This window comes from Musa acuminata, chromosome BXJ2-5 (genome assembly GCF_036884655.1).
Source record: "Musa acuminata AAA Group cultivar baxijiao chromosome BXJ2-5, Cavendish_Baxijiao_AAA, whole genome shotgun sequence".
Lineage (NCBI taxonomy): Eukaryota > Viridiplantae > Streptophyta > Magnoliopsida > Zingiberales > Musaceae > Musa > Musa acuminata.
Window position 1 is genome coordinate 46501267 of NC_088342.1, and position 17861 is coordinate 46519127.

The 17861-nt window shown below is 41.2% G+C and overlaps 2 protein-coding genes across 2 annotated transcripts; both read left to right on the forward strand.

Moving 5' to 3' along the window:
- Positions 1-1820: 1820 nt before the first annotated feature.
- On the forward strand, positions 1821-7363 carry LOC135613071 (transport inhibitor response 1-like protein Os05g0150500). The gene is made up of 3 exons (XM_065110029.1): positions 1821-2538; positions 5433-5925; positions 6314-7363. Exons 1-3 carry the CDS (start codon positions 2066-2068, stop codon positions 7088-7090), a joined length of 1743 nt encoding a protein of 580 aa, XP_064966101.1. The 5' UTR covers positions 1821-2065; the 3' UTR covers positions 7091-7363.
- A 2996-nt stretch (positions 7364-10359) lies between these two features.
- On the forward strand, positions 10360-17798 carry LOC135613073 (probable serine/threonine-protein kinase At1g54610). The gene is made up of 7 exons (XM_065110033.1): positions 10360-11062; positions 11156-11440; positions 11517-11834; positions 12470-12697; positions 13951-14051; positions 14611-14731; positions 16925-17798. Exons 1-7 carry the CDS (start codon positions 10679-10681, stop codon positions 17261-17263), a joined length of 1776 nt encoding a protein of 591 aa, XP_064966105.1. The 5' UTR covers positions 10360-10678; the 3' UTR covers positions 17264-17798.
- The last annotated feature ends 63 nt before the right edge of the window (positions 17799-17861 follow it).

Sequence of the window (17861 nt, forward strand, 5' to 3'; positions counted from 1 at the left end):
GACCATAGGTTGACAGAATCCACACGGAGATCACACACACAGTCGTCAGTGAGTGAGTGAGTGAGGTGGTGGTGGTGGTGGTGGTGGTCCTCGTCACTGTTGGTGGTGGTGAGCATGCATGACTCGAGCTAAAAGTTTGGAGTTGTATGCCTATGATTGATGAGTTTGACTTTACTGCGAAACAAGTCCACATTAATGTCATTTCTGATCCATTCCAATTCCTTGGATGATCAATAAGAAGAAAAAGAAACAGTACACATATGATATATGTTCAAATGATTGAGTTGCACTCTTCACTCACTTGGGTGGCTGTGAAAGTGATGCTAACCAAACACCTCTTTAATGCTTTCTTGCTTGCTTGCTGTGTTTCAATTTTTGGTGCCTTGTGCAAAGGTTAAGAAGATCTTCTTATATCTTATCCGATTATAACTTACATATACGTATGAAATCTTGAGAATTTTAGGGAATACATCTCGAGTGAACGATCGCCTATCGTAAGTCTCTCACTCGAAACATTAATATATTTTTTTTTTAACCCGCAGATATAATGTCGTCAGAACAAGTTAGACATGTTTTGAATCTTTAAAGCTTCGTTGATCCAATTATAAATTTATCGATGTCGAAGGATTTCCCTCGTGTCTTGTTTTCATATTTGTATTATAAAAGATTTACTTTTAAAACAAGAGATTATCGATAACGTTCTTTGAAATATAAATCAATGGGTTTCAAAATCAATATATTATTAGTTTAATACTCAATCTAACGTGATTGTTGAGTGCGCCAAACCGATCTTATTTGTTCTTGACGTAATCATAATTTTATAAATATTTATCTTCGAGACAAGTGACAAACAATAACTTCATCCGACATAAAAAAAATCAGTCGATTTTATATCACAATATAAAGTAATTTTTATGCTTACATTATAATTATTTTATGCAATTGTAACTGAAATACTTGGAATTAGGTCATGAATGTTCAGACCAACCAAATCTTTGAGATCTACCGCAGACAACACTATGATCTTTGTGAAAAGAGACAACACAGTGATGTAAGAAACCTTTCATCCTTATGAATCAATGATGATGTCCTCGGTTTGACATCGTCCCAGCGGTCGAGATCGTCTCCGCCAACCCCACCGACCGATCCAAGCCGTCCAATCCCCCTGTCGCATGCAAACAAACCCACCTCGTTTCCCCCTTTTAGCACTTCCCTCAATTACCAAAACGCCCCCACCTGACCGCTACAGTCGCACCGTGACGGTGACGTCACTTTGAGGTCAGTTTGGGAATTGGCCGGAAAAGTCCTCCGTAATATTATGATAATAATAATAATAATAATAATAATGATTTATTAGCTTTTAATTGTGAGGCATAGAGATCTCAGGTGAGTATAAATTTAGAAGGAATAATGGATAAAAAAAAAGAAGGAAAATAATAATTAGTAATATTTTTATTTCCTTCACGCCGTGGACCACTTTATCTCTCTACGATGGTCCAAAAGATTCCCCCACCAATCACAGCACCCATCTCTGCCGTCCGATCCCTGCACGGATTACGAGGACCCCACCCACCCATTCACCTCCGTGCTCTTTCGCCTCCTCGTGTCCACCGACTCCCCTCCGTCCTGATCTCGTTTCCCCCGGTCATCGGTTCCCGTTCTCCGTTGGCGATTCTCGCAGGTACGGACCGGAGGGTACACGTACACTCCCTCGTTTCCCGCTTTTCCCGATTCCCTAACCTCTTTGGCGTTTCTGGCTGATATGGCCCGGGTGGTACACGTACGCACTCCCCCTCTCGGCTCGGCGTCGTCGCCATGTGGGTAAGGACGCCGACCGCGACCTTGTACCGAACGCATCGGACGGAACGGATCTGTCCACGGATTCGTCGGGACCGTCCATCGCGAGAACCGAGCTCGCTTCAAAGCCAGGAGAGGCACCTCCCCAAATCGGAGCTCGTCTCATCTCTTCCCCATGGTGGGGTTCCCCACGGGACGTCGCCTCCCCGGGCTCTCCGCCGTTGGATCGTAGCGTCGGCGGAGGAGGAGCTCCGATCGGACGGCGGAAATGGTGCGGGGCTTCGGATGGGCGGCGGCGTTCCCCGACGAGGTGTGGGAGCACGTGTTCTCCTTCCTCGCGGCGGACGCCGACCGGAACGCGGTGGCGCTGGTGTGCCGCGCGTGGCACCGGATCGAGCGGCGGTCGCGGCGGCGGGTGTTCGTTGGGAACTGCTACGCGGTGGCGCCCGCCGCGGCGGTGCGGCGGTTCCCGGAGGTGAGGGCGGCCGCGATCAAGGGGAAGCCCCACTTCGCGGACTTCAACCTCGTGCCCACTGACTGGGGCGGCGGGGCGGAGGCGTGGGTCGAGGCGATGGCGGAAGGGTGGCCGCATCTGGAGGAGCTGCGCCTCAAGAGGATGGTCGTCTCCGATGACTGCCTCGAGCTCATCGCCCGGTCATTCAAGAACTTCGGGGTACTGTCTCTCGTCTCCTGCGACGGTTTCAGCACCGCCGGACTTGCGGCCATCGCTGCCAACTGCAGGTCGGACTACTTTCTCTTCTCTCTCCCTTTATTTGCTAGCTTTGGGCGTAGATTTGGTACTTTTGATGATAGAAATATTAGTAATTGCCGTGGATTTTGGATAAAAAATTAGTATTTATGTTTACATTTTGCTAAATCACGCAGAGAAAAAAAAAAATAGTAGTCCGAGAACTCGATTCTTGTGTTGCCTTTAGTGTTTTTCGTGGTCAAAATTTTCGATTTTGTTCTTTTATTTTTGTCCTTCTTTGGATTTAGCTTGCAAGAGCAAGGATGCCATAGTTCTTTCGGTAATCTGCTTGAGGAGATGGTCAATTATAGAAAGCAACAATGTTCCTTTGAACACAGTTTCTGCCATTTTGATTGACTGCATTAATCTTCCTTGGGAACACCGAACTGGGAGGTTTTCAGATCCATAAGATTTGGTAATGAAACGAGTCAGCGTGGACTTTAGTAGTAGTGAGTTGCTCAATTTGGAGAGCATTAATAAGGATGATGTCCCGAAAAAAAAGAAAATAATTTAAGGACAAACATTTCCTTTTCACCTTCAGATTTCTCTATGATGTGTGCTTTCTATTTAGGGAAACATCCTCTTCTGGTTAAAGTAGAAAAGCAGGGATTGCTTGTGCTTGCACATTAAACACTGACCATGAGAAAATTGTTGTCATCGTTGGTTCTGTTGGCATTTTGTTCTCTTGCCATCCTTAATCTAGTTATGTTGTGTGTTTTGTTCCTGAAACCTGTTTGCTGCTTTCTTTGATCTCTTAGACTGCTTCGCTATTGCCAATAGATTTCTCTTGGCTATCTTCATCCATTTCCTCTAACTTGTTTGTTTATGAGACTGGTAAAATTTGTCTAGAGTTGGTATGTTTCCCAGATTGAGATAATGTTTAGCAAAAATAAACATTAAAAATAAGTAGGATTTCCTTTTTTAAGGTGAACTTAGCATGAGAGCTGAATTGTCAAAGGCATTCAACAGACTGGAATATATTATACTTCATTTCAAGGCTTGCACGTTCCAGAAATATAAGTTAATACTCTTGGTTCTTTGAGAAACTGTTAATACTAAAGGGAATTATGGGGAAAGTTTACAGTGGTATATCGATGTCATAAAAAGGGTAACGTGAGTTATGCCATGGACAAGGGATGCTTACCATCTTACATGCATTATTGACTAGTCTGGATAATAACCTACTCAAGGCATAGTGTGTCTGATGAGGTCTGTAGACAGGCAGTCATGCATTCTTATGCAAGGAAGTGTTTGCTCATAAAGGATCGCCTGAAAGCTGAATATATTTCCAAGAAAACAGAAATGGTTAAGATGTGTTTACCATGTGACCATCTTTCAGGATGAGACAGCATCTTCTTTTTTGATCATTATTCTTGTGAATAAATGTTTTCACGTGGGCATTTTCTTCTTGCATCAATGTATTTGCTCCCTTGACCATTGAATTACAAGTCTTATTCCTCTTGAACAATTTTGATTTTCTCTCATTGATTCTACTATTAGTGGTGCGATTTCTTCTGGGTCCTTCCCCACTTCCTTTGCAATGCTAATAATCTTGTACTTTTTCTTCTTGGTTAGACTCCATTCTTCACTGCTTCTCTTGGTGACTCTAATAATCTTCTCCTTTGTCCTGCTTGGTTAGACTCTGTCCTTGTTTCTCTTGGTGATGCTCTGAATTTTCTCCTTTTTCCTTCTTAGTTATATTCCCTTTTCCCCTTCCCTTTGGCAGCCCAGTCCTTTGTTTGATTTCTCTCCCTTGTCCTTGCTTTTGCCCACATTGAGGTCATGCCTGAAATTTACCAGGTTCTGTTCATCTCATTAGGTCTTCACCAGTTCATACATCAGTGGGATTGGAGGTGGCAACATTGGTTTCTGTTGCTAGTGCGGGTGTGAACGAGCAATGAGAAGTCTGCTGTGGCAGCAGACGACATATGTTGTGTTCCAAAGATGAGTAGGTTACAAGTAAGAAAACAATGGTCGACCAGTACAATTAGTTGTCATATTCCATGTTGTAGAGAGCACACAAACAGAGGTTGACTGCATAGAGATGGGAAGAAGAGAAGAGTTAAAAAGAGAGAGTCATGTGCATCACACACACAGTTTACTTGTTTGGTAGGCTTATGTTCACAAGCGAAGGTGAAAGGAGGGCTTCACTAGGAGACAAAGTACAATAACAGTCAGTGATAACCCCTAAGACAAAAGTTTCTCAAGTATATTACACTCTCTCAGAAAGCCCCTGAAGGCCCAAATTTAAGATCTAGTAGAAAATAAATTGAATGCCGTGGTTCTAAGAGTTAACATATACATGTATACATACATATACGGATTGTACAGACTGTCCCTTGTGTTTTTGCTGCTGAGTTCAGCAGATATACCTTACCTTCAGTACTTTGGAGCTGACCAAGTGAAAGAAAAACAGCACGACTTTTTTTGTGGGTGAATTATTGACATTCTCCTTTTAATGAAAAATGAAGGCTGAAAGACGGAATATTGTTTCTCATATTATTTTATACATAAACCTGCCTAGGTGTTTTTGCACTTAAAGTGGGCTGTACTTTAGGAAATTGCATGTAAAAGAGTTCTTTTTTTACTTCATCTTCTACAGCCACTTCTATGTCAGATTGAGTTGCTTGTTGTCATAAGTTAACCTAACATTTTTTTTTAAGGTAAAACACTACCGACATTCATGAATTTAGCCAAATTTAATGATCGGTTTTCTTATCATCTTTCTAGTCACTAACGACCCACTTGCATTGTAGTGATAATAACGATTCTCATCTCTTGTTTCCAAGGTATCAAAACTAAGTCATTGTATATATCATCCATCCTCATGATAAAGGAACCTAATTGACTGGATTTTCTTTTTCTTGATAAATTTCTATCTTAACAGGAATCTAAGGGAGCTAGATCTGCATGAAAATGAAGTGGAGGATAATTGTCTAAATTGGATCAGCCATTTTCCAGAGTCATTTACTTCTTTGGTTTCTCTCAACATTGCATGCTTGGAAGGTGATGTGAATACATCTGTTCTTGAATGTCTCATTAGCAGATGTCCGAATCTCAGAACTCTCAGACTCAACCATGCCATGCCTCTAGAAAAGCTTGTTAGTCTCCTACAGAGAGCCCCGCAGCTGATGGACCTTGGAACTAGCAAGTTCTCGGCAGATCATCATCCAGAGCTTTTCTTCAAGCTTGAATCAACCTTTGCTGGCTTTAAACATCTGAAGAGCCTATCAGGTATTTGGGAAGCTGGTCCAGCATACCTTCCAGCAATCTATTCCGTCTGTGAGAGTCTTACATCCTTGAACCTGTGCTATGCTACCATACAGAGCCCAGAGCTCTTCAAATTAGTCAGCCGGTGCAAAAATCTGCAACGATTATGGGTATATATCCATCTTTCAGTCTCTCATATATCATGGGTAGCAACTACATCTCTTTCATATGCTAGCTCACTCATCTAATGATAGGGTCTGGCTCGTATAGCTGGCATGTCTTTTCCATTGTATTGTTCATCTTTTCTATCCTGGCATCTTTTTTCTCATCTATTGAGCACTGACAAAAGCTTCATAATGAATTTAGATTAAGCCAGTGATTGTTTTGTTTTCTTATGCTGCTTTCGTCTTTGCTATGGGAATAAATTTCATTAGCAGATGTCAGTCAGTATTTTAGGAGGAATTCTGATGGCCACCAGTAGTTTATTCGATCTCGTGTTTTTGGCCATGTTAGTTGTCCCAAATATATGCTTACCAAGAAGAAACCTGTTTTGTTCAGGTGATGGACTTAATTGAGGACAATGGCCTAATTGCTGTGGCAGCATCATGCAAGCTCCTTCAAGAACTGCGAGTATTCCCTTCTGACCCATATGGTGTGGCACCACCCATCTCTCTTACAGAACATGGCCTTGTTGCGATCTCTGCCGGTTGCCTGATGCTCCACTCTGTTCTCTATTTTTGCCGGCAAATGACTAATGCTGCCCTCCTTACTATTGCTAACAACCGTCCCAATCTCACATGCTTCCGTCTGTGCATCATCGAACCGCACACCCCGGATTATATTAGTCAAGAACCTTTAGATGCTGGCTTCAGTGCCATTGTTGAATCCTGCAAAGACCTCCGGCGTCTCTCCTTATCTGGTCTCCTCACTGACCGTGTGTTTAAGTCAATTGGGGCCTCGGCAAATCGTCTTGAGATGCTCTCAGTTGCTTTTGCTGGTGATAGTGATGCGGGTCTTCACTACATTCTCTCTGGTTGCAAGAACTTGCGCAAGCTGGAAATTAGGGACTGCCCATTCGGGGACAAGGCTTTGTTGGACAATGCTTCTAAACTGGAGACAATGCGATCCCTTTGGATGTCATCATGCTCTGTGACCTTGGGGGCGTGCAGACAACTAGCACTGAAGATGCCACGACTTAACGTGGAGGTCATCGATGAGAGGAGAGGAAGGCCGTTGGAGTCGTGGCCTGATGATTTCCCCGTCGAGAAGCTCTACATCTATCGGACTGTTGCAGGTCCAAGATCAGACACTCCACCATGTGTTTGGACAGTTTAAGGTGGTGACACCCCATAGTATGGGGGTATTATGTTGCATCTTTCGGTTTGTCTTCTGCTTATTAATTTGTTTTCCATTAGTTGTGTGGTTCTTAGATTTCAGCAAGAGTTGAAGCTTTAGTTGTCAATATGTTGTGGAACTGTATGATTTGTGGCAAGTTGTTGTAGGTCTCTAGAGGTGTTTTTTGTTTTTAGGCTTTTGTTACCTCCATGCAGTGTATTGCAACTTCACACAGAACTGCTCTTATATTCACACTTCTTCAGATTTAGTTTACCTGATTGTGTGTTTAGGTAATAGCTAATGCAGCAGTGTAGTCAGATTTCCTGTCTTGGTTGTTGTTTTTTAAGGAATGTGGGGATGGTTTCTCTTTCATAATCTTCATGATGGTTTTTGCCCCCTAAACTAAAGGCAATGCTATTGGAAATGCAGATATGGTCAATTACCAGGATGTTAATCCACTGTGATCTCAGGGAACATTACAAGTCCTTCAAGTTCTTGGAGGACAAAATTAATTGGAATAGAAAACCTTTGGCCACTTGTCTGTTGGCAAACAACACAGGAGAGAACAAATATGGAATGGATGCTTGTAAATGCTGTAATTAGAAAGATGCTTATATATTCTGTAATTAGAAAGGGTAAAAGTAAATTATAAATTATAAATTTTAAATACTAAATCTAATTAAGAATATAATTTTTATATATCTCATTGATGGTAAAAGATCTATATTTTTGGCTTGTTATATTTATCAATATTAAGCTAATTATCTTTGATACATCCCATCATTAAGTTCCATTGTAAACATCTCATATGCATGATGTCATGAAACCCAACATGTTTAGGTAAAATAAGGTTCAATTAGGATTTAATATGAAATTCCTATAAATTTCTATCATTTTATGATCCATATCCCACTCTCAAAGTCAAAAGGATTCAACTTCCAGTGCCTCATTCCATACAAAGAATTTACCAATATGATTGCCTTAAAATGATGAAGAATGAAGCTGAATAGTAAGTAGCATGGCAATTATGTATTGGGATGGAGATGATTCATTATGCAAAGGACTTGTCTACCAAGGATTTGCTACTTCAAGAACAACAGAGGTGTACAAATACTGTGCATGCTCTCCCTCCCTCTTGAAGAGAAAGGTGCAATAATAGGATCCACCATGTCTGGAATTATGAACAGTAAAGAAGAACAAAGCTCAGAGGTCTTAGGAAGTCCAGACAAATCACCATAGAAACAGCTTTCCTCTCAAAGGATCAGACACAGACACAGAAAAAGCAAACATCATCATGCAAAGAGGGAACAAATGTCACAAGAACCCAAAACAAAGTGTAATTCTTCTCCATTAGATGAGGAAGAACAACTCTGAGCTTTTATTTCTTTCTGACACTTGCAACAACTAAACCATGGGAAGCAAAATAAATATTTTTTTTTTCTTTTTGCTGGCATAAATAAAGTGCATGCCTTCAAAGAAATCCTCTTGGTAGTCTTCATGGAAGAGAGCATCATGACCTTCTTGTGTGGGTGATTGAACCAATTCAGTAGAAATCAGAACATGGGCATTGAAACCTGCATGGCACAAGCATTTGCTTCCCCTAAAAACCTTTGATGCTTGGTGATGATCACATTGACCTGATTAAGATATTGAAAAGCTTTGTATAATAAATGTAGTATGCTTCCTGAGTCCAGGTCGGGCAGATGATAAGGAATTGGAATTTTCTTATCCATCCTTCACCAGAATATTTATTTTTCTGGTCCATCTGCTTCCCTAATCATCATGCTTCATATTCTCTTCTGGTGGCCACCTTCCTATTGGCACTTTCTTGTCTTTAATTGGCCACATCTTCTCTATCCTGATGACTCTTCTCTTTTCTAAAGCAATTATTCTGCTTCGAAATACTCTCTGTTCCTCACCACTTCATTCTCCTGTAATTTGAGTGCAGACTCCTGCGTGGATAAGCTTTCCTAAAAGCAGAAGATGTTGGTGGCTGCTGAGATCAGAATATATCCTGCAGCACTTCATGTGAAGAAGCTCTTTCCCTCAAGCAAGAATGAGATTCCTCTCCTCTGGCCACCGCGAAGTGATGATCCACAAGCAACACCGATTCTTCCTCTCTCTCTCTCTCTCTCTATAAATGGAAGGAGAGACTCGAGGATTAGCTCGAGTGAGTTCCAAGTAGTCACTGCAAGAACAGATGGCTGACTACAGCTCCTCTGGCGGAAGGTTCGGTGGCTTCGGCAAGGAGAGGACGGGCTTCAGGTTCCAGACCTGGAGCACCGACGATGATGGAGGGAAAACAACCAGAGAGCGGTGGGAGTCCTCCTCCTGGCTCAGCAGCCAAGAGCCCCGCCGTGACCATGTGTGCAGGCCAGTGGTCATCGGTAGCGACGGAAAAGCCTCCCCGGTGATGCTCGACTACCCTCCCCACCATCACAAGGACCATTCTGTCACCGACAACGGATGGAATAAGAGCGGCGACACCCACAGATCCGACGCGTACGAAGCCCAAGCGTTCGTCAGCAACGTCCAGACTGCAGCCAGCAACGGCAATCGACTCGGCTTCCCCGGCGGCATGTTTCAGCTCCCGAAAGCGCAGTACGGGGCTTACGACGACGACACGTACTACAAGAGCAGCAGCGCGTGGAGCAGACCGGTTGCGGCAGCAGAGCCTGCCACGTTTAACACCGGCGGCTGGGGCGCGCCTGCGCAGGGAAAACTCAGCAGGGCGACGAACGATATCGGCACCGCTGCCGAGTTCCTGAGGGAGTCGGCGAGGCCGGCGCCGGCTCCGGCGCCCATGGCTGGGCCTGGTCCCCGGGGCTTGCAGTCCTCACAGGCGTACCAGACAACCAAGAAAAGCTCGTCCACAACCATTGACAGCAGAGAGGCAGCCAAGAAGTACGGTGGGCAGTTCATATGGTAAGCTATATATATGCATGCATGTGTGATACCTTCAAACCTTCTACGTAGTAGATTTGGTGTGCGGAGCTAATAAGCTCGCAAAGCTTTAGTGATGCATGGCAATTAGCCATACTATTATGTGTGATGTTAAGCTTCTACTTGTACTACTCTTTATGTTTACTGATATCTATTATGATAACGTGATCAGACTTTCTAGTGATACGTATACCTTTAAATTGCGTTTGACTAATTGGAAGACTTTGATGAAGTCAAACCTCGAAACTTCCTTTCCAATGAACGCATTCTGCCAAAAAAAGAATCATTATTATTGTTATTTTCCGATATTTACAGTGCAACATTGACTTTAAGGTGTAGTCAAACTTCTCAACTCTATCACATGGCTCCGTCCTTAGTGGCTATGCTTCACGTGGGCCCACATGTTGACCTGTTTAATGGATTGCTGTATTCGCCTTCCATTAAGATTTGATCTGGTCACATGCCAACTTTGCCCTTCTCGTCCCCGTTCCTCTCTTTCCCCGATCTCTAGTAATACTAGTAGAAGGCGACAGCGAACCCTAAATTCGCTGCTCTGCGATCGCCCCTCCGCCGGACGTCAGATCCGGAGAACGCCAATCCCGCCGCCGAGCTCCACTCCCCCGGCCGGCTCCGATGAGATGAACGATGGGCTGCGTCGTCGCCAAGGAGGCCTCCCCTCCCCCAACCACCGCCTCACTCGACCGCCGCCGTCGCGGACAGAAGAAGCAGCCAGCCGGACCAACCCCAGCTGCCTCGGGCCGAAAAGCCCAGGACTCCCTCCCTGGGGCCGAGTCCGCCACCGATGCGCCCGACGCCGGCGTCCGGAAAGAGGAGACGGAACGGTCCCCTGGGGAGAGACGTCTGCGGCGGCGCCGGCAGAGGCCGGACCCGAGGCTGAGTAACCCCCCCGGCCACGTCCGCGGTGAGCAGGTCGCTGCTGGTTGGCCCGCCTGGCTGTCCCACGCCGCCGGGGAGGCTATCAAGGGATGGACGCCCCGCCGGGCTGATACCTTTGAGAAGATCGACAAGGTTAGGTTCCTCTTTGCAGTTCGAGCATCTCATTTTGCTGCATCTTTTACTGGTTTCCTTTTTGCTAAAGATAGCATTCTTTTTCTGGTTTAGATTGGGCAAGGGACGTATAGCAATGTCTACAAGGCTAGGGACGTCTTGACGGGCAAAATTGTGGCGTTGAAGAAGGTCCGGTTTGACAATATGGAGCCGGAGAGTGTGAAATTTATGGCAAGAGAGATCCTTATATTGCGGCACTTGGATCACCCAAATGTCGTGAAGCTAGAGGGGCTGGTGACATCCAGGATGTCTTGTAGCTTGTATTTGGTCTTCGAGTACATGGAGCACGATCTGGCTGGTCTTGCAGCCAGCCTTACCACAAAGTTCACGGAGCCTCAGGTTATTTTTATGCTCGTTTCTACCTTCAAAGAGCTAAATTTCTTGAGATTCTTTTTAAAGCTTGTATTCTGAGCAGGTGAAGTGTTACATGCATCAACTGTTGTCGGGATTGGAGCACTGTCACAACAACAGAGTGTTGCACCGCGACATTAAGGGTTCAAATCTCCTACTTGACAATAAGGGGTTACTCAAGATTGCAGACTTTGGCTTGGCTACTTTCTTTGATCCTAATCGCAAGCATCCCATGACCAGCCGCGTGATCACTCTTTGGTATCGTCCGCCAGAGCTGCTCTTGGGAGCGACTGATTACAGCGTGGGTGTAGACCTCTGGAGTGCGGGCTGTATTTTGGCAGAATTGTTGTCAGGAAAGCCTATTATGCCTGGGAGGACTGAGGTAGGTTCTGGAACTTTTGAGTTGTTGCAATATGTTGGTCATCACATTGGCATGTTACTTCTCTTTTTCTGCTTTCGGCAGGGGACTTCTTCTTTTGTTATGTTCATAAAAAAATGTAACACAAGATGTCGGGGTGCAACATCATAAAATAGATATACACCAAAAATTTTTGATATCCAGAAAGTGTTGTTCTAAAAGGTGGATATGACTTTAGATTGCTGCAAACAAATTGGATGATCATTATGTTTACGCCATATATTCTCGAGAGAAGGCACATTCTTGGAGTAGCAACTAAGTGAGCAAATTCTTTGATCAGAAACATGATTTAAAATAGCAGCATCAACATATTTTATGATGTCAAATCTGACATGCTCACTGATGGTAGTTCAGTCTAAATGTTATACCATCCATACACCTTAATTATCATGGTTTTACATTCTGTCTAAATGCTAGGAGAAATTGCAGTATAATTATAATTGCAAGGTACCGTCCGAGCCTGGTTAGGCATGGATCTTATTATGTATATGCAAATGTCGTATGTGGTTTATATTCAATGATTTAATGAAAAAGGCAATGTTCATTGATACTGCAGTTAGCCTTAGTTTTTCACGTAATAAATATTTTGTGATTATTAGGTTGAACAGCTGCATAAAATTTTTAAATTATGTGGCTCTCCTTCCGAGGAATACTGGAAAAAATCAAAGTTACCGCATGCTACAATTTTTAAACCCCGACAGCCTTACAAACGTTGCATCCAGGAGACTTTTAAAGATTTTCCACCATCATCCTTGCCGTTAATAGAAACTCTTCTTGCAATCGACCCAGCTGAACGTCAAACTGCTACTGCAGCTTTAAATAGTGAGGTATTTAAACAATCATTTTCTCATTCAATGACTTTTATACTATGGTTCTGTTATGTTTTTATTTCAACATGGAGATTGTGTGGCTTCTAAACATAAATTGAGGACATTGCATAATTCTTACTTCAAGAAAGAAGTCCTTGGAATTATAGTTTTATTCTTTTATGTTCCTTAACGTTGGGCATATGACTGCCTTTTATTAGATCATGCAAATATTGTAATTTGCCCGTTACTTTTGCCTAATGACCATTCATGGTCTTGATTTAGTTAGACTTGTATATGAATCCTTGTATCCTTGATTACATGAATTTGCATCTTGGTCAACTTCGATAGGTGATTTCTTTTTTCATATTTTGTTAGATTTTACATCTGGATGATGATTTGCATCCTATTTTAGAGTTGTAACTTCAGTTTTTCAGTATAGTTTCGGTGGAGACATTCTAGCAGTTAAGATGCATCTTACATGGTCATGAGGTCAAGAATTCAATTTCTGTTGTAAGTGAAAGTACACATGTTAAAAAGTGTTTTCTTGTGTAGATCTCTTGTATAATTGTTGTTGATTACAATACAAATGAAAATAAAAATATGATACAATGAGTCCTTAGAATTGCGAGTTTTTAGTTGGTCATTTTTATCCTTATTATATTTCTAACATAGTTTTGTAATATAATATACTAAAAAATGACCAGTTGCACAAAAAAGGGTTTACCTTTGATCCATCATAGTTGTTGTTTAAGTGATTTTTGGTTAAGTTGATATGACATATGTAAATAAAGAGTGTTCTAATAACTTTTGTGTTTTGGTCTAATGTGATGATCTAGACTAGTATTTTATTTTCACTTGTATGAAGCACCAAATGGATAAGTTCAATGACTTAGAATGCCTAGTCTTATTATTTAACCTATACCCATTGGATCTTTATTTGGGGAAAAACCCCCATTATAAGTGCTGAAGTTGACAAACTGGTATATATTACTGTACCAGCCTGCTGTATCTGCTTATTGCTTGCAGGAAGTCATAAATTTACTCTTTGTTGTTTTTCCCTATACATGAACATTTTTAATCACACATTGGAAAGTGGGAGGATGTTGTGATGGTTTATATTTGCGTCATAGTGGGTGATCACAGCCGTCATCAGGCAATTTAAATAAATGAACTGCTGAAAATTTGTTTACTAATTACTATCTTGTTAAGCTATCTTCTTTAATATGGACACTGTATTCTGTTTGCTGACTTGTTCTTTTGTTTGATTTTAGTTTTTCAATACTGCACCATATGCTTGTGATCCTTCAAGTCTTCCACAATATCCTCCAAGCAAGGAGATGGATGCTAAACTGAGGGTTGAAGAAGCTAAAAGGTATATGATCGATACCATATTGGTCTCTGTTGTGTATATGAGACGTACCATTTTGGCAAATTAGCAAATGCAAACGCAAACACTCATTCTGAACAATGAAATGTTATTATATCTACATAGTCATTGTATTCTGTGAATGATTGTGATATTTGGTCAATGATACATCTCAGTGGAGCATTGTATTCTTAATACAATGTTCAGCTGATCTTGGTTTTCTAATTTATCTTTATTCTGTTAATTGCTAAGTGTATAAATACTGAAGTTTAGTTAAAAAGATTCTTTGCACTATTGCATAGTTTTTCTTCATTGGGTTTTTTGGTTGTTAGGGTACATACTCAACATGTATATATATATGTGTGTGTGTGTATGTGTGTACATATGTACACACACACATATATATATATATATATATATATATATATATATATATATATATATATATATATATACGTACATATATATATATACATACATACGTACATATGGATGTCAAATCAGCCCACAACTTCTCTAATTATTTCTTTCATATTCTTTGACGTAATCAAAACCACCATTGTAGGTTGAGAGCTCCTGGTGGAAAGATTAATGCCAATGGATCAAAGAAGATGCACACACGTGAAAGAGCTTCTAGAGCAGTTCCTGCACCAGAGGCTAATGCTGAACTCCAAGTAAACATTACTGTATGTCAAGCTTCTATGATTGCTGATTTTTTCCGTCCATCTTTAATTCCTTTATTCTAATTGTATTCTTGTATGTTGTGTGCTCAATTTAGTTTAAATCAAGCTTCATCATTTAGTGTACTGGTATTGCAGCCTGGGTGGAATGTGAAAGTAATCGGCATGGTATAACACAGACCTTGTTTTGACCATTGCAAGTCAATCAGATTGCCTAGGGTGTGTTGCTACACCCTTGGAAGTTGGAACAATTTATCCTTTGCTCCTACCCAAGCAGACCTTGGTGTGGTCAAAATGGAAATCCTTTTAAATTTTGTGACGTCATCATTGTTGATTCACATTTCATTATGGCAAGGAAAAAGCATTTACTTGATGGAAAGACAAACTTTGTTGGCTGTTGTGATTCACTTACATGTAAATAACCACTGCCACCTTGCGATAAGACCAGTCTCACCCTGACACCAAAGCAAGAAAACTTGCCACCGTGCTATGTAGTTGTGTAATTGGTTAGCAGGTTGATGGTGAAGACCACAACTTTAAGTAGATTTTTTTTTTCTAAAACCAAGGTTTCAATTCTCAATCCAACATTGGTTTTGACAACTTGGAAGACTACTACTTAACCAATATACCAGGTGGTACACCGATCAGTGTTGCCTAATTTGTTTAAAAGATGTCAAAATAATAAATACAGACTAGAACCGATCTATATGATTCATGTTGGCTTCTAGTTGAAGTGTTTAATACCAGATGGCATGCACTGATCCAACTGAAATTTGAATAAACATCTACTATGAAATTTATTGAAAAATATCATTACATGCATTTGACTATTTACTTTGACTACAACATTATGAAGGGTCCACATGAACAGACCTACATACAATTCTCTTCAATATGGTTTCAAGTTTAGAGTGATACTCCCATGCAAGCAGGCCTCCTAATAGTACAGACAGTGTGCCGAGCCATGTCTATCCTTGCTGTGGCTTTATGTGCTGACAGCATAAGAAGGGGGAAATTCCCAATCTAAGAAAAAGACTGGCAATTAAGTATGAAGAGGTAGATCTCATAAGATCTATCCATTTTTTGATTGAAAATTAGTGGAGCAACTCCTGTTGTCTCATCAGCAGCCGTAAGTAAAGAACTAAAATGAAAAATTAAAAAAACTACACTTTCCTATGGTGATTCCATGGTGAGGGTTGATCATCCATGGTCGCTTCAGTGAGAATGGTACAAGGAGTGGTGATTGTCCTCGTAGTAAGTGAGATACTAAGTTACATGTCAAAGGGGGACTGAATCAAAGAAACTAGTGATCAATCCAGATTATAAGGCTTTATTGCTCAGCCGGGTAAGTTTGGTTGTCTGATGCCAACTTATTTAGTTCCAGTCTGATTGGACTATATATAGTTTAATTGATATGGGCAGTGTTCCCTTCCAATTTAATAGCGGAAAGGTGTGGGCCCCTAGCCCTGACACATAACATGCTCAAACAACTTTAAATAGGAAAGTATTTTGGCATGGGAATAAATGTGTTAATAAGTAATGTGTTGATATTGCAATAATTCAAGGACTCTATACATGGGCTGGTGTATCAGATATAAATGATCGGGCTGCAGTCGAACGACATATAGTGCACTCTGCTATTTATATTGTCTATCACATACATTATATTGGTCCAACATGGAGCTCTGTTTTTTAACAAGTCATGATGATATATCACGCCTTTCATTAAAGATTTGGTTGCACTGGCACAGTGCTTTTACTCTTACCGCTGCATATAGATTTCGACTTTAAGCAGCCATAAAAAATTTGCTTTATTCTACTCATCAAATGACAATTACAAATCTGTTTAGGAAACTTCCATTCCTGGGAAAGTTGACAATTTAATTGTATATGTTGAGCTTTCTTGATAAGATCATTATTTGATCTTATTGTCTTCTTTGCTATTACAAAGAAGCTTAATAGAATATGTTTCTCACTGCTTATCACCTTTGTTTACTTTAATAATAGTTATTTTCTATTAAATACACGCAAAATATGTGGTTCTCCTGAACCAGCTTTGTTATAATATACTATTCCGTAGGGAAGCTGTTGATGATTGTTTTGGTTCCCATATTTGTATTTGTAGCTGCAATATTATTGGATGGATGTTTATATTTTTATGCATGAATTTGCATTTACCGTTTCTTTTGGTACCAACAGAGAAGGCGCCTTATTACACATGCAAATGCAAAGAGCAAGAGTGAAAAGTTTCCTCCGCCACATCAAGATGGCGCACTTGGATACCCATTAGATTCTTCGCATCATAATGATCCTTCCTTTGATAATTCAGATGCATCATTCAGCACAGTGTTTCCCCACCAGAAGGGGCCTGCGACTGCTTGGTCTGGACCACTGATAGATCCTGCTGCTGCAGGCCATACAAAGCGAAAGAAGCAGATTGCAGTTGATGCACTAAATCAAGCTGTGTCAAAACAGTTTGGTGGTGCTAATCCTACTAGGGAAACTCTGAAAGACAAGGGCAGTGCTCGATTCAGATAGATCACAATGCCAATACAATTGCATTCGGCACAACCTGGATTTGCAGCCTCAAATGCGATTGTCAGATGCTAATGCTGAAGTGATTGGAAAGAAACACTCATCAATGAAGACAAAGAATCAATTCCTACAGCTCTTCCCCAATTTCATTTTTCATACCATTCTTTTCAATGTTAGCCTGATATATAGGGCTGGTTATTTCACCATGTATATCTTTTTCCTTTTCTTCAATAGTAAAGCCGCTTGTTTAGGTTATTTCTGTTTAACAGTAACTTTCTTATCCCATCATCCCTTTGTACTTTCAAACTTCCTACGTTATCCTGGCTGTCTTCTGGACTCATTTAGTCTCATTTTCTGTAAGTAATAATCTAGTGAAAATTCGCCGTTGTTTATTCCTATAATGGAAAAGAACTGTAATCTAAACAGTATCGAGAGGTCAATTGTTTTACTTCTCGATCTGTAGTTCAGCTTCTCAATCTATAGACTTTATACACTCTCATAAGTAGTGTTTTATGATGCCATGATAGGTTAAATATTATGTTTTGCGGCTTTAAAGCATCATCTTTATCAGTGCAGCATAATCTCCCTCAATTAGCTCTCT